The 20808-nt window shown below is 47.5% G+C and overlaps 3 protein-coding genes across 10 annotated transcripts in view; 1 reads left to right on the forward strand and 2 right to left on the reverse strand.

Moving 5' to 3' along the window:
• PIAS1 (protein inhibitor of activated STAT 1) overlaps positions 1 to 2604 on the forward strand; it is a gene marked incomplete at its 5' end in the record, with an annotated part of 67617 nt that extends 65013 nt beyond the window's left edge. For 5 of the 8 annotated variants that reach the window (XM_080351099.1, XM_080351100.1, XM_080351094.1 and 2 more), the window contains one exon: positions 659 to 2604. In XM_080351099.1, the coding sequence (XP_080207225.1) occupies positions 659 to 891 (233 nt within the window). In that variant the 3' untranslated portion in view covers positions 892 to 2604. The remainder of the gene's footprint in view (positions 1 to 658) is intronic. The other 3 variants (XR_013922611.1, XM_080351102.1, XM_080351095.1) reach the window with 3 other exon arrangements.
• Positions 2605 to 4730: 2126 nt separating this feature from the next.
• Positions 4731 to 10569, reverse strand: CALML4 (calmodulin like 4; the record flags this gene model as incomplete). The annotated part of the gene is made up of 4 exons (XM_080351213.1): positions 4731 to 4828; positions 8205 to 8393; positions 8992 to 9132; positions 10530 to 10569. The coding sequence occupies 4 exons, from the start codon at positions 10567 to 10569 to the stop codon at positions 4731 to 4733; spliced, it is 468 nt and encodes a 155-aa protein (XP_080207339.1).
• A 1715-nt stretch (positions 10570 to 12284) lies between these two features.
• Positions 12285 to 20004, reverse strand: CLN6 (CLN6 transmembrane ER protein; the record flags this gene model as incomplete). The annotated part of the gene is made up of 7 exons (XM_080351106.1): positions 12285 to 12655; positions 14130 to 14252; positions 15015 to 15070; positions 15174 to 15362; positions 17594 to 17692; positions 18678 to 18792; positions 19922 to 20004. 7 exons carry the CDS (start codon positions 20002 to 20004, stop codon positions 12367 to 12369), a joined length of 954 nt encoding a protein of 317 aa, XP_080207232.1. The 3' UTR covers positions 12285 to 12366.
• Positions 20005 to 20808: the final 804 nt, after the last annotated feature.

Consider the following 20808-nt stretch of genomic DNA (forward strand, 5'->3'; position numbering starts at 1 on the left):
GCAGGTAACAAGTTTATCAGAAAGAGAGAGTAAGGAATACTGAAATTAGCAGATTCTTGTCTGAATTTTTAATGTCCAAACCTGTTGATCGCAGCTAGTTGCTTTGAGCATTGACAAGGGCCACCTTTTGCCTATGAAGTTGTCTCAAAATCTTGCATTGATTAAAAAAGAAAAAAAAAAGGAAAAAAAAAAAAAAAAGGAAAAAAGGAAAAAAAAATCTTTAATCCAAGTAGCATTAGGTATTGCTGTATGATCAGTCGTATGGTGATTTGAAAGGTTCACATTATGTGGCATCAAAATCGTTTTTAGTGTTTTTACAGCATCCCTCTGCCACTAAATAGTTGACTTGAATTTTGAAAACAAATGTTTGTGTTTATATGTATATGTGTGTGTATATATGTATTTATAGATCTGTGTGTGTGAGTTAAAAGTGAGTTAAATAGTTTTTCCCATGCATGTGTATTTCATACATATCTGGCTGATATATATATTTCACCATACACCAATTTTATAATTTATTAAATGTCAGTTAATAAATAAAAGGATAGAAAATGGGAAATACTTATTTTTAAACTCAGTCTGATTTTGAAGTGATTAAACCTACACTAGGAATATATCTCAGACATTTTAGTCGTGAATACTAACCTGGTAACTTCAGAGCATATGCTTTGCTATACTACCGCCTGTAAACCTGGAGTACGGCCGCCATCCGTGTCACTAGGAGCGCGTGTCCCAACTCCTGAAACGCCTCCGAGGAATTCGGGAGAGCTTGTGGCTGTTCCACCGACCATCGTGGCAACGTTTCCACTGACTGTATTGTTACCGATGGCCCAACGAGCAGCTTATGTCGCTTTTGACCATGGTATTAAAATGTTGTTAATTCACATCTAAGACGAGACGTGGCGAGTGTGTGGTGATGCAGAACCTGGCATCTCTGTGCCTGGCGTAGCTTTTGGAAGGTGAGGTCGGCTGATGACGTCTTCCATTTCCTCCTGAGTGACCCTGAAGGGAAGGAAGGCTGTTCACTTCACCCTCATCGTTTGTTTTTTTTTAACCTCATTGCTCTACAAAGAAGGGACAGAAAATGTTCTTAAATCCTCCTTTGTGGTATTAATCCCATATGCTTTGTGAGTATTCCTGTTTCACGCTCGGGTGTTCTTTATAGCTGATAATTCTCTGTGCCTCTGACCACGGTTAACATTGCTTGGTAGAAGTCTCAGTCTGAGTTTTTGACAAGTGCCCTGCCAATGTCTGTCCCAAACTCAAATTTCCCTTAGTTCGCTTCCAATCAAAGGTGCAGTGAAGCATCCCAGGTGGCCAGGCCGGCGGCACGGCTCCGTGCACGGCACATCGCCGAGTTCTGTCACCCTCAGCCTGGTGCTCTCTTGTCCTCAGCTCCTTCCACCGGAGGCGAGGGCGCACGCACACGTGTAACATATAGCGCCGTGCATGACATATTGTTCACACACCAACACAAGCACATGGCCGCGGTGGGGAGCAGGGCAGCCACGGCTTCACGTTGCTCGGGAGTGCATTACTGCTGCATCCTTTAGATGAGAAAATACCGTAATTATGCCATGCGTTAAAAACTTGTATAGCGCTTCCATCATGACAGCAGTTCCAGGCTGTCCCCTTCCTCTCCAGGACAGGGATTTGATCGGCCTTACAGGGACAGGATGACATAGGTTTTCGTTGGACTCTCTTGGACCTGCCTCCCAGCACAGAGCGAAGGACTGTGAGAACGTTTTGCAAATTAATTCTTTGTTGCAGTTTAACATTTCAGGGTTTTAAGCACATTTTTAAACAGAAAGGATATTGTTTTGTCAGTGTAACTGGGTTCTTTTTGTTTCTTCTTCCTTTTTTATTTTTTAACAGAGCTTAGATTTCTAACAAGGGAAAATTGCTGGTGGTCTCCAAAAGTGCTGCTGTTAATTGTTTTAATTAACAAAGGGAAAAATGTATATAAGCAGAATATTAAAAATACCATTAATTCCATGAATTTAAATCTGTCATTCATTGCCTTAAAACTTTCTCTTAGTTTCCATACGGCATGCCAAACCAGTAAATGGCTTTTAAAAAATGTATAGTAGACCAATGTCAGTTTGTATAAAAGTACCAAGTGAAAATATTTATTATATGCATTGCAAAAAAAAAAATGGTTTACCTATTGAATGTTACCTGTTTATGTAGAAATCTTTAGATGTAATAAAAAGCATTCAGTTACGTTGTGTTTCCTGGGGGGAAACAAAAAGGGGGAGGGGAAAGGAGGGTGTGAGAGTTGCAAAGGTCTCCTTGGAACTAAATGCTTTGCTTCTATATGTTGGTTTTTGTTTGGGTTTTTTTTTTGTGACATGGAGTGTCTCTCACTTGTCTCTCCAAGCTCTAACAATGCTGCTTTGTTTTGCGAACGTGTGTGGAGTGTTTTCCTTTTTGCTGGCTTTGCTTTGGGCAGTGGTTTCGATACAGATGCGTTCTCTAGTGATGTAAAGTGATTTTGAGCTGATCAGTCCCTGTAACATCCAAGCTTTTATATCGTCTGCAGCTGAAAGGATTTGATAACTTCTCTGGTCAATAGGGGAGAATTAAGCCGTCTATTGGATCGGTTGTAACTTGGCTATTGATGCATATTGGAAACAAATGCTTCAAAATGAACTCGTCGTTTCATAAGCTAATTACACTCAAAGCAAATGAGGTTTTTGCTTCTTGCGTCCATCACTGGTGTGGACACCGACCTCCAAAAGGCACTGGTGGGCAAAGGTTCGGAATCAAGGTAGGTGGGGGTTTAGTCTCAATATTGAGATTAACCGTGAACAGTGGGAAGAGACAAGGGAAATCCTCTCTTCTGCTGATAGCTGGAACCTGTTATTGGTTTTTGTAGCTGATCTTCTCTGTATTTCACAGCTGTTTTTCTGGAGTGTTGTTCGAGTGCTCAGCTGCTTGTAACTCTCTATTTTTTGGAGAAACAAGATTTTTCTGTTTTATTTTCTATCCATGGAGTAAGAAGAGCTAACATAAGAAGGCAGAGGTGTGGTATGAAGTTTGACATTAAGCAAAGTTTATTTCCCCATGACATGTGGTCCTTTGCTGTTCACAGGTCCCTGGGTTAGTGTCTTCATGTGTCAGGATTCCAGACTGAGCTTACTGGTTTAGTCTGGGACTTGTGAGAACCATGGGCTCTGAATCGGGGAAGTTTGGGCACAAAACTGACATTTGTTGAAAAGATTCATCCTGGATCCGCTTCCATTTCTTGAATGACATTCAGCATATCATTTTGTGCTTTTTTTATCTCCTGTAGTAATATTCCATGAGAATAATCCCTGCTTTACCCTTACAGAGACACTGCTACTGATTTGGGACCTGGGGGGTTCAGCCTGGAGAACAGGAGCTGAGGGGAGACCTTCTGATCTCTGAACTGCCTGAAAGGAGCTTGGAGCCAGGGGGGGTCGGGCTCTGCTCCCCAGGAACAAGCTCCAGGACCAGAGGAAACGGCCGCAAGTTGCACCAGGGGAGGTTGAGGTTGGATCTGGGGAACAATTTCTTCCCCACAGGGCTGTCGGGCATTGGAACAGACTGCCCAGGGCAGTGGTGGAGTCACCATCCCTGGAGGAGTTGAACAGGTGGAGATGATGTTCTCAGGGACATGGAGCAGTGTCAGGGGTGGGGAATGATTGGACTCGATGGTCTTGAGGGGCTTTTCCAACCAAAATGATTCTGTCATTCTGTGTTGTCCTGAATTTCATACATGAGTCTCTGTACCTTAGCTAAGGTTGCCAAGATACAGGTGGAGTAAGATCAGTAGCAATTGCTCTGGGTTACACTGATTTTAATCAGTCTAAAATCAAGAGAGATGTTTTTTGGTTTTGTTTTGTTTTGTTTTTCTGTTGTAGAGAGGCTGTATTTTCCTGGCCCCTGTTTTCCCCTGCCAGGAATACGTTCCGGGCAGCTAGCCCAGAACTTGGCGACAGATCCATTTACCAAGCACAGCATTTTCCATGTGTTGCCTCAAAACACAGGAGCATCTTAGCTGCAGAGAGACTTGATGTTGCAAAATACCGCACCTTAATAAATGATGTGACAGAAGTTCAGCAATTCATCTTGTGTGCTGAAGGAGCAAAAAATGAGGAGGAGCAAGACAGCAATCATAGACTGTTCCTGTGCATGGAGACGTGGGTTTGTCCTCTGCAGCCAGTGAGCATCACTGATGGGGCGAGGTGGAGAATCTCTTGTCGGATTGTACGACGGATCCAAGGAATTCCAGGGAATTGTGTGTAGTTACAGTAAATTTACCACCATTGTGACATAATGGAGCTCCCCGGGGAATCTTGGTTCTGCACAAAGAGCTGTGTCTGGGTGCGGGTGTGTGGGAACAGCAAATGCTCATGGGTGATGGTGACTTCTTGGAATGGAGTCACCGCGAGACCTTAATTACAAATTATAATTCATGCTGCAATCTAGACTTCAATGCATTTTCAAAATAAGAATCATTTTTTTTAATGCATGACGCATGTTACACAAGAGAATGTTACAATCAGTTTATTTAAATGACAGAGAACTCACATTTTGTGACATTTCTCCAGAAACAAGGTGAGAACCTGTGTAAGCACTATCATCAAGGCAAAAGAAGGATTTTTAAAGGCAAATGATGATTCCAGAGTCCAAGTAGTAAATGGGAAAAAAAGAAGTTGAAAACATTTCAGGTCCTGCTCTTATCAAATCTCTTCATTTGCATTTCAGTAGTCGACTGCAGGAAGACAAATGACGCGGACAAATTCTTCATATTTTATTGTCCCATTTGGTCCAACTTTGGCTTCTTTTAGCAGGTCATCAACTGAAAAAAAAAAAAAAGAAAATCTGAATTTGAGTGGTTTATATTAGGGGTGTTGTGATCTTCCAAAGAGGAGCAATGCAGGATTTGAGTTTGCAAATAATCTTTGTTAGAAGTAATAACTTCTGGGGTGGGTTGGAGGTGCCACCCAGATTGTTGTTTTAATGTAGTGTCAGTTAGCACTGTGATTTCCGTGTCTAGCTTTCTGAGGCAGAGATGTCCATCTTCGAGTTCCACATGGGAAAGATTCACAAATTGAGTCCAAATCAGCTTTTAGTTGCTTTTGATAGGAACGGCTTATTTGGTTTGATCAGCAAACCTGTTCCCTATTCGATTTAGACAAAACTAAGTGCTCTTTCAGATGATGTACCCAAACCCAACTTGAAGTAGATTTGCGTGACTTTTGTAAATATTATTGGACCTTTAGTGTTTGAGGGTGAAGTTTATCTTCTCAGCTGGATCTTTCACTGAAAATGCTTCTGAACAAGCAGTAACGGCGTGGTTGGCACCTGGCACTGGTGATGGTCTCATCCCAGCTTTGGGAACACTGTGGTGGTGACAGCAGTTGTCTGATTTACAATGCTCTCTTCTGTACAGGCTACACCATTAAAGGGTGTTTTTTCTCTGTCAAATAATGTCAATAAAATAGAAGTATATAAGAAATGAGACACAGAAAAGTAATGTGAAAAGTTGCTGAATAAGGGTGCTCCTGGGAATTCCATTGCATCTTTGGGTGACAGGAGAGGAGGTGAATTCTTTACCATCACATATGGTGGGTGGATGCCAAAACAAACATCAGAGAAACCCAGCACCTTTTGTTTGACAAAGTTCTGGGCAGCAGTTTCCTTCTATAAGGTACCTCCCACAGTCCAGACGAGTTTTGTGCTGGTGTATTTGCTGGTGTGATGATGTTCACAAGCGTGTTGCCGTTTTCCTTTGTGCTGGCAGCCCTGGCCCGTGGTGGCATGTTCTGCAGAGCGATGGGGCGGGGGGTCTGTTGGGGGAGAAGCTGTTGGGTTGTGGACCTTCATTGATCGGGTGTTACTTTATTAGGTTCAGATTGGATCTTGGGAACAGTTTCTTGTGGGAAAGGGCTGTGGGGCATTGGAACAGGCTGCCCAGGGCAGTGGTGGAGTCACCATCCCTGGAGGGGTTGAACAGACGGAGATGAGGTTCTCAGGGACATGGGTTAGTGCCAGGCGTGGGTTAATGGTTTGACTCGATGATCTTGAGGGTCTTTTCCAACTAAAATGATTCCATGATTCTAGGTGTTCAGAGCCCCTCACTAACCACTGAAATGGATTAACCATAGCTGTGTGCTAATTTCCAGTCCTCCATCATCCTGTACCCGTGTGGACTGGAGTCCCTGGCTGGGCAGAGCTCTGGTTTCTCCCCTCTGCGATGGGTGAGGGCAGGTCAGTGCATCCCGGTCAGTGTTTCTGCTCGTGAGCTACTCGGCTGAGGTTACCAGGACTGAGGTTACCAGGATGGTTGTCCAGCCTGAACGAGTGGTGGTTTAAATAGGACTCCGAGTACTCCTGGAGCACAGAATAATGTGGCTTTGCAGTTGCCAGTTGTGAAATCCAGGAGGAAGGTCATTAGAAGTGGAGGGTTTAGGGGGAAAAAAAACTGTTTAAATAGTTGTGGAAGGTCTCTATGAGCAGCGTAACCTGTTTCCTCTCTCTGCTGTTCATGTAGATCTGGAATGAGATTGTATTTTCCCATTTTGAGTCAGATATCGGTGTATATAGGGGTACGTGCAGCCCCTGTGGAAGCTGCTGGAGGAGGATTTGTTTTCAGCGAGGGGTAAATAAGGGACTATTGTGAGAACTGCTGTTCTGGAAGGTAAGTAACAGGCCTTTTTTTCCAGGAGATCTAATCCTCCTTTCAAGAAGAATACCCTGATGGTAATCAAATACCTCCAAGGACATACATTACAAAAAACCAAAATTCTAGAACATTTTAAAATAACACAAGAAAAATATGTCAATTCCTATTTGGTAAAAATACATTGAATTAAAATGAAGTGAAGGCTTTTCTGGAGCCACTGTAAATGAAGGTATGAGCCAGTAGTTACTGAACAATCGCAGATGCTGATGAAATTGAGTCTGTTCTGGTATCAAATATTTATAGTGGCTTCGTGAGGTGCAGTTCAGTGTGTCAAGCCAAAGGGGGAATTTCTTGCTGAGAAGCATCACTTTCTACGTTAGGATCTCTAGTGCCTTGTGACAAGCTGTGGGTAGATGTGCAGCCAGCATACCGAAGTACTGGGAAATCCCTCCGCACCTCCCAAGTCTTTATAGAACAGCAGTTCTTGCCAGAATGGCTTTAATTAACTTCTCTATGTCTTCACTGTTTGCTCAGCTCTCATAGTAGTTCTGAAGGTGTTTTCAGATGTAAATTAATGAACTATTATTCCAGTTAAGCAATTGATTAAAACATTTGGAAGAAATGCCTTGTTGGGGTATCACTGGTGAAGCTGGTGATGGCAATTGGACTGACCAACGTTGCTCTGATTAAATTCTACTTTAACATTAGAAATGACAGTTCTTACACCCTCAAGTTGCCTAATGGGGTCTGTACAAACCTCATAACCCTGATAAAACTCATTCCTTGCCTGTATCAGACTGGTCATGGGTTTTTCTAATGCTGTTTTTGGCAGTAATTGAACAATTCGAAAGCTCCAGAGCTTGGTCCCTGCAGCTCTGCAAGAGCTGGAGAAGCCACAGGTGATGTGGTTTGGAGCAAGGAGGGGACAGGGACAGGACCCCCTGTCCCCAGGGCTGATGGGCATTGGGGTGCGCAGAGTCTGCCCCCGCTCCTGCAGCCTCTGAAAGCTGGAAAAGTTTGCATGCGCTTAAAAAGTTTGTATATTATGTACATTGTTTACATAATATGTACATAAAATGCCCAAGGCAAAATCAGCTGTCTCAAAGGTCTTGATAATTTTTAGCTTCAATTGTGCCACTTGGAGGCAAATTTCTGACAAATAGGGCATGTTGGTTTTTTTCTTTATTAATTAAGATTGCTTTTTAAAAAGTCCTCCCTCTTCCAGATTGCGTTGGCCACAGAGCTCTTGGGAAGCCCCCAGTGCCTGGTGTGCTCTGCGGAGCATCCCTGCAGCTGGGGGACTGACGCTGTCCGGGGCCCTTGGTGGGACAGATGCTCGCTTCATAAATACAGCAAAGCATCTCAGGGTGAAAAATCATCATTCAGGAAATTACTTGAGAAACCGTCTCTTGGTTACCAGGCAGCTGGTTTACTTCTGCAAAGCGCAGAACCTCTGCTTGGCCATCCCAGACTGACAACGGAGAGAAATCAGGAAGGGAAGAAGAAGAAGATGGGGCAGCATTTGGTATGTTTTTGTTTTACAAAATACCTTCTTCCTCGGAAAGCTTTTCTCCAAGTCTTGTGAGTTTGGCTCTCAGCTCCGAGGCGGTGATAACACCTTTCTTCTGCCTGTCGATCATGGACAAGGCCGTCAGGATTTCCTTCTCGGGTTCCTCCTGCTTCATCTGCCTGTACATTATATTCAGGAAAGTGGAGAAATCCAACTCTGCATTTCTGTCTGGGAAAAAGAAGGGCAGATTCTTTAGGAATGGCTCAGTTTTGTAGTCTGGATCCAGACCTAAGCATCCCCTTTGTCTCCCCCGCCCAGTTCCCCTTCTGGGGCATCTTCTCCCTTTTGCCTGACTCTTGTCTGGACCAGGGTGGGCCATTCCCAGGGCTTTCTCCTGACCCAAAACCCCATTTATACCTTTGCCAGATTTGTGCTTTGAAACCCCTGTGTACAGAATTTTTAATCCAGCCCACTTATTCTTCTTTGGTCTTTGTGCTGTGTTTTGAATTTATTTATACATATCTGCAGATGAATCTCTTTCCTCAAAATCCATAATCAATATGTGTGCATTCTGCTGCTCTTGAAGCTTTTATTTTTTTAATGGCACTATTTTAGTCCGTGTGCTGGATTGTCTTTGTTCGGAGTCTCACGCATCAGACCAGGTTTTGGTGGCTGCTCTTGGTTATGCTGCGGTTTTACCTGAGAGTCAATGTCATCTGCTGGGCTCCAGGCAGCCTCCCTGTCTTTGCATGCAGTCTGGCCGCAGAAAAGTTGAATTTTTACAACCGTAATCCAGTGTGTTTTATCGATGTGCTACTTTCCTTACCGATCCTGTGCAGGTGCAGGTGTCTCTGCACCTCTCCCGGTGTCGGGCTGGCTCCCAGGCTCCGCATCACGGCCATCAGGTCCGAGGCTTTTATCTTGCCTTTTTGTTTCTTGTCATACAGGGAAAAACATTCCTTGAACTCTAATTAAAAACCAAAACTCTCTGTTATGCCATGTGAGAATACATTGATCTGCCGGTGACGTTTCTTCTCCCATTGCCCAGTCAGGAGGTGTTGGTCTGGATCCAGCGGGGATTTTGTGTCTGGTTGAGGTGTCTCGTTTCAAGGGTGATGGACAGTGGGGGAGGACCCTGGGTAAGGTGCCAAGGGCAATTAAAACCCAGGCTTGTGAAGAGCTGAGCTAATTGGGGTCCTTCAGCCTAATGAAGCAACTCTGCAAGCAGAGTCTGGCTTCCAAATATGTAAAACACTGTTAAAAAGCATTTTTGTTTTGCCTTCCTGGGGGTAGGAGAGGATGGTGAAGGGACGAGCCTTAAGGAGCGGTGGGGGATGCTGGTTTGGGCTGCGCAGGGTCTGGCGCTTGCCCCGGGTCACCGTCTGGATTTTAATAACAGATAAAAGAACTGATCATGTCGCATTTGGCAGCCTGAGTGCTGCTGGCTGCTGAGCCTCTGCCTGCGCCATCCCGTCCCCTGCAGCATCTCCCGCCGTCCTCCCCCTCCCACACCCGTTTGCGGTTTTCAGATAAATAAAGCAGGGTTGCAGCTGACCTACATAGGCCTGCCTGCCCTCCTCCTGCCTTCCCGCGCCTCCTCGATGCTAATGGGCGAGCTGGGAGCGTGGGGACCGTCCAGCCAGGGAAATAAATATTAGATCACTCTGTTGTGGTGCAGTCACCCCCCTCTTCATCCTCTCTGTCCCTAAATCTTATTGCCAGATGGGTGCTGGGTGTCCCGGGGGTGCCCCGGCCGCCTCAATCCTGCAGAGCTGCTGAGCCCAAGGGCGCTGCAGATTAACAGATTTGCAATAATACTCTTATTTCAGCTTTCTTCTGCCGTTCTCGCAGCAAACCTTTCCTTGTTCCAGTGTGAGGCAGCGCTCCCCTGTCCCAGGCAGAGCACCCGTGCCTCACAAATGAGGATTTGTATATCCCGCACCCACGTTCCTCCTCTTCCTCCTTGCCTTTCTCCCATCATATGTGAAACCTCCAGTATTGCAAATCGTCATCTGAAATTTCTCCTGCTCCCTGCTGGTCTGGCCAGGGCTGACGTGGGGCTGGGAGGTTGGTGGTTAATCTCTGCTGGTCTCAATGCAGCGTGCGGGTCTGCGGGTGGTCTCAGCTCCCGGCCTGTGCCCAGCACTGTCCTCACAAAAACGGAGAGATTTCTCTGGTTTCAGAGCAAAGGGTCCCCTGGAGAGCTGGGAGGAGGACAGGTGGGAGAGCACAAGCCCAGATCAAGACACTTTTGAGGGAAATGCCATTTATATTTATACATACACACACATATATATATATGTATAAATTTGTAAGCAGATTTTGCTAATTAAAAAAAGAAAACCAGAAGAAAACTGTACGTACCATTAATTTGATCCTGGGACAGAAATTTTGCCTGTAACATGAAGGGGGAAGGAGAAGGGAAGAAAAAAAGAGAACAGCTTTAAAATCTGGATGGGGGGAACAGGGGTGAGCAGTTCGTATCAGCCGAAACGCTTCACTCACCATTATTTTGGGGGCCCTTCCTTGTGTTTGACGCTGCCGGTTGGGATCCGGAGGCGTTTGCTGCTACTTTTTCTGTTGGGCTAAAGTCCGCCAGCGCGGGGTGGAGTGCGGCCGGGCTGTAATAAATACCCGTAGCTATGGCTACGAGACCTGATCCCTGCGGGGCTGGATCCGCTGCCAGCGGGGACAAGGGACCCTGAGTGGCAATGCTGTGGGGTGGGAGGTCCCCTCGGTTGGGATTTGGGGTCGGGTTGGATGGGAGAGGGTTTAGTGGGGCACAAAAGGCTTGATAATCTCAAATAGCCGCACACCTTGCACTAAGCTGAGCTGCTGGGAGGTAAATCCAGCCTTGCTGGGGTAGAGTGCGGGGGGATTTGCGGCTTTGCAGTTCACTGCTGAAGGGGTTTGGCAGGAGAAGAGGTTAATTCAGGCTTTGTACATCTCAGGTGAGCTCGATGGGTTTGCAGGGGAAAGGGGAGTTCAGACGCGTGCCCTGCAAACACAGAGGGGCTGGGACATTGCAGACAGGTTGAGAGGAGAAGGGATTTTTTGAGATGGCTTTAAAATCTCCCCATTGTCTGAGGTTTATTTAGCCAATCTGCTTGGGAGCAAAGGGCCTGCAGGACGGCCGAGTCTTGTTACAGCCCTTGGCTGGGACTTGGAAGGGGGATGCTGAGGAAAGGATGCTGAGGGCTGCAGGGAGCTGTGGATATTCTGGGGTTTAAAGCTCAGTGTGGGGCCAGGCTGAGCCTCCAGCTGCTCTGGAGCAGCCCAGACAAACAGCCGTGTTTGCTCACGGCTTCTGGTCCCTCCCAGCGCTCTGCTTCTGCTGCTCAGTTGACATTCAAGCCGTTGAAAAGCAAGTATTATACATGGAATTGCTGAACAAAAATCTAAAATTTTGGCCTGTCCCACTCTTCAAAAAAAACAAAAGCTAAGCCAGCCGCTTGGCTGGGTGCTCCTGAGTGTAGAATGGGCAACACTGTCTCTCGTGATCCAATGGCACTTGAAGTAGCCCCAGAAGAAACCTGTGCAAGTAGGACTAGTACGTGTGTGGGGGTGAAGTACCTGATGCCACACAAAGACAAAATATTTAGTGGCCATAGTGACCACTATAGCATGGACCAGACCCAGCCCTGTTACAATGACACATTCAGGGTCCTTAAATCTCCTGGGATAAAGGTTCTTCCTTCAGAGCACAGCTGCTCTTCAGCAAGCAGTGGGAGTCACTCAGCTCTTACTAAATGTTTTATTCAGTGTGTTTTGCTGGTAACTTTTTTTGTACTGCTTGGCTTCTGTCACATAGGGCTCTAATACAGGTTATAAAACCATTGCACGGATGCAGCTGGAGCAGCCAGAGCTCAGCTCCGTCACCCGAAGCTGGAGAAGTGCTGAGCGGGAGCAGAAGCTGCCGGCGGTGTGGACATGCGAGTGGGGACAACACTGGAGCTCTCCCACCGCCCGATGCTCTTTTTGGGCTGTGTTTGTGCAGAATTGGCCCTTCTGCCACCAGCCAGGCGCTTCCCGCACCACAACTATTTTTCTTTTTTGTTCAAACACCCCTTCCCTAGGTAGGTCTAGTTAACAGACAATACATCTTGCACCTAATGTTGGTCAGGAATTTATTTGAAATACATCTACATTAGAAAAACTAGATTATTTTTTTTTTCTTCAAATCGCTCTAAAATATCAAAACTTATAAACTTTCCTTTGCTGCGTGGAGGTTGTTCATGTGCAAGGTGTAAAATGCCCACGGCTCGGGGATATAGATCACGCCAGGGTACTTCTTCCTGAGAATTTTGTCATTCCACAGCCAGACCACCCAAACAGCGATGAGGACCAGCGTTACGATGAAGGAGTAGAAGAGAAAAAGCCCGTTGCTGTCCAGGACCAGTCCTTTGCGTTTCTGGTGCATCACTAAAGCCATCATGGCAAAGAACGTGAAAATGTAGAGGATGAAAATTTGACCTTCTGTCACGAGATACCTACGAAGCAAAAATAATGGTTAGTGCCACGGGCACGTCCAGCCCTCCCTGGAGTGAACGTCTCCCCCTTGTCCCTGCTCTGGATCCAGCCAAACGAAGCTGTGCTGTGTCCCACTGCCGGCTTTTACCCCGTGATTTGGTTTTTACGTTTCTCATCAATAAATGTAGCAATGGAACACTGGGCTCTGTTAAGGGAATGGGTTAAGAAATGTGTGTTCAATAAGGGATTTGAGAGGTGCTGGGCTCAGTTTGTGAATAGGATGCTTAAAGGCAGAAGTAAAGCCAGAGTGGCTCCGATCCATGAACATTCTGCTCATTTAGTCCAAAAATCTGCTGTTCCCCCTGTGCTGTATCTGGCAGTGACCAGTCCTGAGCGGGTGTTAGCAGAGAGAAGGGGGAATTATACTCCCTGGCTCTTAAATCATTAGCACGTGACCTGCAGAGATTCGTGCTGATATATTTAAAGAAAGTGCAGTAGGGTAACTGGGAACTGACCAAACCATCTTGATGATTTTGACCATCAAAAATTAATTTACTGTATAAAAAGAGTCTCAGCAGGGGGGCAAAGCCATGGGCAAGCGAGAACATCAGCTCTGAAGATGAATGAAAAGTTGTTTGGATGCCATCAGGGAAACCGTTTGGGAAAATGAGGCTAATGAAGATGGGAAATAAATAAGACCTCTCTCAAAAGGCGATCTGGACCCGCAGGGTGAAGAGGCAGCATCTGACCATCGCACAGGCAGCCGGGGCTCTGTGTAAAATCCCTGGACAACCTGTGAGACTGTCACCGTGGCCACCAGCAACCTGCGACCAGGTGGATGTGCTGCAGGAGCCGGTGACCACCCCAAAATCCTTGAGGAACTGTCTAACAGCGCGGTGAAGGGCGGGCCTTAAAAGGGGGCAGACAGCAAGCACCGTGGAGACTGAGAACTGCATGTCCAGAATAACGATGTGACCAACAGTGGGGTTGGAAAAACACCGCAAAAGGGACTGGAGTGCTGATGGGTGACCCTGAGCTTGTCCCAACTTGCAAAGACTAAAGCAGCTGCAAATTTCAATGAGATTTGATTTGATTTTTGAGAGTGTTGGTCTCTTCTCCCCAGTACCAAGTGAGAGGAGGAGAAGAAATGGCCTCAAGTTGTGCCAGAGAAGGTTTAGATTGGATATTAGGACAAATTTGTTCCCCAAAGGCCTGTTGGGCATTGGAACAGGCTGCCCAGGGCAGTGGTGGAGTCACCATCCCTGGAGGGGTTGGACAGACACAGAGATGAGGTTCTCAGGGACATGGGGCAGTGCCAGGGGTGGGGAACAGTTGGACTTGATGATCTTAAGGGTTTTTCCAACCAAAATGACTCTGTGATTTTCCAGACCTGCAGAGCAGAACCTGCATGTTCTGCCCAGGGGATGGAGTGTCCCTGTCCCTGCGGTCCTGCCTTTGTCCCCTGCCCACCGAGAGCGGACAGAACCCACTCACCAGTAATAAAGGCTGCTAGGCCCCATCAGAAGCAAGGCCGGCACTGGCATCCTGCTCTCCTCTTCCACAGGGGTGAAGCAGCCGGTGAAATATATAAATAGGATCAGGAAAAAGGGGATGTACCTGCAAACAGAAACAACACATGGATTGGTGGTGTGACCCCAGAAAGTGTTCAACACTGCCCCCCCGCCCCGCAATCCAAACCACGCACGTGGGCAATTCCTACACTGAGGCTTCGCCAAGTGCTTCTGCAGATAATGAGACTTTTGGGGCAATTGCAGGAAAAACCTGAGTTTGCTGATGAGGTCAGACACTGGGCTTGAAGAACAACTGCATCTGTTGCACTCCCAAGCTCTAAGGGGCTGTTTAAGAGTGTTGTGTTGTGTTGTGGTAAAAGCTGAACTGCAAGGAAGTGGGACATGGACCAGGATTTTGACAACCTCACAGAGCCCTTTATTTAAAAGACCAAGATTTGTTTGCTTCATGGCATTCAAGGAACAGCAAATAAACTGGAAAAGCATGACAGGGGAGACATTTCCCTCTGCTCTGCTGGAACAAGCATTTACCCCAGACCTGTGCTGTCACCTGGGTGTCTCCTGAAAGGTGGCCATGGGGTGAGAACAGATGAGCTGTTCCCCTGGCCCCTACAGCTATCAAACAACTGCCACATCCCAGAAATATCACTGAGACAGAGACAAAGCAAGGGGGAACGGGCCATTTTCCAAGGGAGAGAGCCACTGTAATCACACTGGCTATGAGAACATTATCCCCAGCCAGCTCTCATCAGCTGCCTTTTATTTTTTTTTTTACATATTAATCTATGATCAGATCTGCCTTTCCTTGTATTATGTTCTGAGGCTGCTAGATCAACCATAAATTGCTTACCACATTGAATGACCTAAATATTCATCGTAGTAATACAGCAGCTCAAAGGAATCAATCTGCAATGCAACAAAAAGAGATTTAAAAGGGCAGAGGGAACAGGAGGCTCTTAAACAAGAACAAGCAATTTTTTTTTTAAGTGCTTTTACAAAACCACTTTACCAGCGTCTCTGGCTTCAGGTTCTTGATGATGGGATTCTCTCTCACAGACAGATGGTGCTGGTAGCCACTGAAAATCAGGCGATGGTTGACGGAGTCTCCGACCAAGTGGATGCTGGCACCCATCACAAACATGATGATGCTGACGTAGACCATTGATCTCGGTAAGGTCTTGGGGGATCTCTCGATGAGCTGAAATTATAGAGATGTGTTGAACAGGGAGAAGATACCAGAACTTGTCGCACATCTCTGCCTTCTCGGACTTTATGGTGTTTTGCAAAAATCATCAAAAAAAAACAAGCGAGAGGCCACAGAAAGCTGTGGGTTGTGCTGCAGCAGCGGGTGTGCTGGCGACAGCTGGCACCGTGCTGGGAAAACCGTCCTTGTCCCCAGGGAAAGCGCTGTGACCGCACCAGAACGAGCTCCTGACTGTGGCTGCTTTCCCTAAACACACCTTGCACAGGTTTCCACCAGCCTATGCGGGTTTCAGGTTTGAGTACAGACTTTACCCCTGTTTGCAACAACACAACCACATTTCTTTTGCCGTTGTTAAACCTTCCTGCAAAGCAGCACCCTTAACCTCAGTCAACGCTTAGACCCTATCCGTGACACAGTGCTTCTAACAGAGCACTCCAAGCAATTTCTTCACCAGATGTGATCAAAAACTGGTGAATGAGGAACAAAAAGGCTGTTTTCCGTGGCTGCTGCGGCCGGCGGGCTGTGCCCTCCAGCGACAGGGAGCGCTCAGCAGCGCTCCTGGCTCCACCACAGCTTGCTGATGGGTCATTTTCTGAGGACTTCTGTTGAACTGCTTGGTTTTTCTTTTCTTTCCTTTTCTTTTCTTTTCTTTTCTTTTCTTTTCTTTTCTTTTCTTTTCTTTTCTTTTCTTTTCTTTTCTTTTCTTTTCTTTTCTTTTCTTTTCTTTTCTTTTCTTTTCTTTTTTTTCTTTTCTTTTTTTTCTTTTCTTTTCTTTTTTTCTTCTCTTTTCTTCCTCGTGGAATCAGACTCACCTCTCTCTGTACTTGCTACTGAAGAGGAAGCTGCATGTAAACCTGTATCTAGAAATATCTAACTTCCAGCCAAACCGGTCGAGACAACTTTTTGAACACCAGCTGTAGTGATGAGCTCTCCCCGCACCATCTCACGTGCTGCTCGGTGTTACCCGGGGCTGGGGCAGCTCCTGCCAGCCCGGCTGGGGACAGGGAGCATGAGCTTCTCTCCCAAAAGGAGTTTGCAAAGTGGGGAAAACCTCCAAAGACGTAAATCCTCATTCAGGCTTCAGAAGGGACCCTTGGGAACGGGGATGCATCAGCCCAGCCTGGGGTTCAGCTGGGGCCACCTTTGCCTCCCGTCTCCCTGCTGCCAAATCAGCTTTGCTGCCCTTCGTAAACAGCGAAAAGCTCCTTATTTGTATTTAATTTTGAGGCTTAACTTTGCATTTCTCTGTAACTGCTGTACGAATGTCAGAGGAGTCAGGATGAGGAGAGCAAAAGGTCCAGGAAACCTCTTTTGGATGGAAAAGGATGTTTGGACATGTCCCTTGAAGGGACACTGGGCAAAATAAATGCACCCTGAATAACAAACGGGTATTTTCTGGGTTATATTCATGCTGTGCTGCCAGGGAAGCCCAAGACAGCAGATTTTAAGTCGGTGAGTACCCAGCCTGCAGAAATCAGCTGTGATGGGTCAAGACTGAGCTTCAGAGCCTCCACATCCCCCACAGGACCAGATCCTGAAAATTCCTTTTTGGCCACATCGGAACTAACAATTCCCAGACAGACTCAGGAGAGAGAGAATCTTTTACATCTTAGGACATATTCAATTTCTAGCCAATGAACGTTAAAATACATTTATAATTGCTTTCTCGTATCTTCTGGCTGCTAAGTATTTAATAGAAGATTTCTAATGATACGACAGTCTTTAACCTCATAAATGGTTCATACCATCCAGTGGATGGCAGCTGGAACTAGATTAATTCACGCTAAAGATACAATTCTGATATTGAAGAGCAAATGTAATTAAGCACTGAAAATTTAGAAATTCTAATCTATTCTAGTTCCAGCTGCCTCATAAGGTCTTTTAAGTCATGGATGGATGTTGGCATAAAAATACACTTTGGCTTAGCCATGGTGAGGGGTTCTGACTCCTGAATCTGGAAATCCCAGGGGAAGCAATTGGCTTTGTGGAGGCAGGAAACTGAGCTGTATTAAGATGGTCACTGCCTTGTTCTTTAAAAGATGGTCTCACAAATCCTGCCTGGAGTGGCAAACCTGCAACGTACAGCAGGGCCAGCTCACTTGCAGGAGTCTGAGAATGAGCAACATTTGTTCAACAAGTTCCTAAGAAACTTTCAGCTTTTACAAAACTGTATTGTTTGCCCTGTTTTTACAATGGGTAATAATATTAATTAAAAAAAGGTTTACCTTTAGCAGAAGAAACGGTGTGATAACATTGTAAGCCATGTGGAAATAATCTCCAGCACTCGGTTTGTTCAGAGGAAACCACTCCAAAGGCAGGATTATCTGAGGAGGGGGAAAAAAAGCACATCAGTATATCCTCACCACCCTGCTCGCAATTACAGCCCCGTCACTGGCTGAAAGACAGTGCTAGAGAAAATCCTGGCTTTGGACTCTCGCTGCTTTATAAGTGTCAGCTTGACTTCACGTAGCGAAGGTGGGCAGCTCTTCTTGCAGTGAGGGTCCCTAAAAATGCAATCTGGAGGTGGGTGCTAAATGCACAGCGTATTTACATCTCAGCCATTTGCTCCTGCAGCACGGCCTGAAGGCAGGGCCAGGTGGGTGCACAGTCGAGCGAGCGAGGAGGTGTCTTCAAGTCCTGCCGCAGCAGATCTCCCGTATCCCTCTGCCACATGCGGGTGACAGGACTAAAAATTACATTGGAGGGTAATGGCAATGGCCTCGAGTTGTGCCAGGGGAGTTCTGGATTGGATCTTGGGAACGATTTCTTCCTGGAAAGGGCTGTCGGGCATTGGAACAGGCTGCCCAGGGCAGTGGTGGAGTCACCATCCCTGGAGGGGTTGAACAGATAGAGATGAGGTTCTCAGGGACATGGGGCAGTGCCAGAGGTGGGGGAATGGTTGGACTCAATGGTCTTGAGGGTCTTTTCCAAGCCAAACGATTCCATGGTTCTGCTCTGCCCTGCCCTGGAGAGCAGGAATCCCAAGCTCTGGACATATCAGCAAGGGGAAGAGCAGCAGGAACCTCTCCTGGCAACATTTCTTATGAAAAGATGAAGTTGTGGGATAGATGACATGGAACAACGCTCCCAGATACTTTCCCCACAACTGGAACAACACGCCTGATACCAGTAGCTCACACCAGAATATTGCAGCAGTCCTTGTCTCAGGGACAACTTCTTAAGGGTGCCCCTTTGGTGTAGAAAACAGCCCATGTGTCTCCAGGGGCCCACCATGGCTCTGCCCCCTGTTCCCCACCCTAAATGAGTTAATGGCAGGGAAAGCAGCACGCCCGGCTCTGCCACACTCACCATTGCGATGGGTCGCCCGAAGTCCAGCACCCAGTTCTGCAGAGTGAAGTAGAACCACAGATCCAAATGAAATGGGGAGGTCTTGAAGGTGTCCTCGTTCTTGACTGCTGCATGCCTAGAGGTGACAGAAGGGACAGTGTCAGCCTTAAGTCATAGAACAGGTTCTCGAGGAGGCAGGGAGCAGATTCCAGGTTTGCATCCCCAACCAAAACCCGTGCTGCCCTGGATGCCAGTGCATCTCCGGGCTTTGGGATCTGTGGAATAACAACACAGTTGAGAGACCAAAGAGAGGCAGAGGGAGAACAAAGGGAAAGCATCCTTAATAAAAACAGGCACATCCCCGCAAGAAGGCTCATCCTGGCCGAGAAGTGAGCTCAAAAGCAGGATGAAAAGCTTAAGTGCTGAATTAAGTGCAACTATTTTTAACTTTTGCATGACAAAGCAAAATTCATAATACTTCCACAGCACTTCTGCCAAACGCTAAAAAAATGCATCAGTCTGGTGGTACTCAAGCACAGGGATGCTCTGGACACGCTGTCACCTTCATCTTCCACTCGAAGATCCTCCTCCTCTGCAGAGCAAAGCCTGATCCAACCCCAGTGAAGTTCGTCCATCAAATAACCCCTCAGCACCCCCAGACCTTCACCTCACTGCTGGAAAAGCAAATGAATCGCTCTCCTGTGGTGCTGAGACCAGAACGGCATCAGCTGGACCAGCCTGAGCCCATGGTCCAAACCCGATGGAGGGAGGATGAGGATGGTGGCACCCTGGACAGGTCTGGGTGCCCTGGAGGAGGCTGTGAAACCCTGGACCAGCCGGGGGCACCCAGGTGAGCCAGGGGTGAGGGTGGGAGCCATGGCCAAGCAGGGGAACCCTACATGGGTCTGAAGGACCCCGAAAACCTCAGCAACCCTGATATCCATGCTGGACAACTGCAGCACGGTGCTGGTACTCAGGATGGGGGGTGGTACACGGAATAGGGGGGTAGTATCTGGGTTGGGGTCATGGTACTGAGGGTGAGGTGGTGGTTCTGGGGATGGGGTGATGGTATCCTGGAGGGGGGGGTTGATACCCGGGATGGGTGATGGTACCCGGGACAGAGTGGTGGTACCAGGGATGGGGCAGGGAAGAACGGGGTGACCGAGCAGAAGGGGGTCTGGGTGCAGGATGGGGTTGGGACCCCCGGGGAAGGCGGCTCCCGTGCCCGCGCCCCGCCTCGCGCCGCCCCCGGTCCCGCCGCTCACCTGCCCGGGTAGAGCGGCCCGGCGGGCTGGGGGGACCCCGGGGCCGCTGCCGGGAACGGCCGCCGCCGCGCTGCGACCTGCATGTGCGCCGGCCCGCTCCGGCCCGGCCCGGCCCGGCTGCCCCGGCCTCGCGCGGCTCCGCCCGGCCCCGCCTCGGCAGCGCCGAACCAGCGGCGGCTGCGCGGCCGGTGCCCCGGGACCGCCCCGGCCGGGGGGGAACCGCGGGGCGGGGGCAGATCAGCCCGGCCCGGCTCAGCACAGCCCAGATCGGCCCGGCTCGGCTTAGCCAAGCGCAGCTTTCCCCTCCCCACGCTCTCCCCAGGCAGCTTATTTTATCTGCTTTCCCTCTCCGAATAAGTGGATAATCTCTACTGCTTTTAAAACACAGGAAAAGGAGAAGGACCAGATTTAACTCCTTAATTGCTCTTTAGATGAAAAGCTCTCGAAAAAAAATGGAGGGGAGAAGAGTGAGAAATGGAAAGGTAACAGTACAGCTTTGAGAGAGACAACTGTGGAAAATGGTTTTAAAACTAAAGGAGGGGAGATTTAAGCTAGATATCAGGAAGAAATTTTTTCCACTGAGGGTCAATGCAATCACCATATTGTTTGAAGTGCAAGGTTTAATGGAAATAAGGCAGTGGAGCACAGCACGGCTCTGCCACAGGTCTGGTGTATTGCCACAAGTAAATCCCTACATGTAGCCAGTCTCATTTCTATTACCCTGGAATGAAAAAACTTGTGTTTTGCACTTGCACAGCACGGAGCAAAGGGACGTTATTACTCTGCTAAGTCTGGAGACGTGAATGCCGTGCCCTGTTCCCTCTCCCCTGTTTTAACTGGATAAATGCTGTCAGGTCGGGACAACTGACGAGCAGCAGAGGTGGGTG

Source organism: Nesoenas mayeri, assembly GCF_963082525.1.
Source record: "Nesoenas mayeri genome assembly, chromosome: 11".
NCBI classification, from domain to species: Eukaryota; Metazoa; Chordata; class Aves; order Columbiformes; family Columbidae; genus Nesoenas; species Nesoenas mayeri.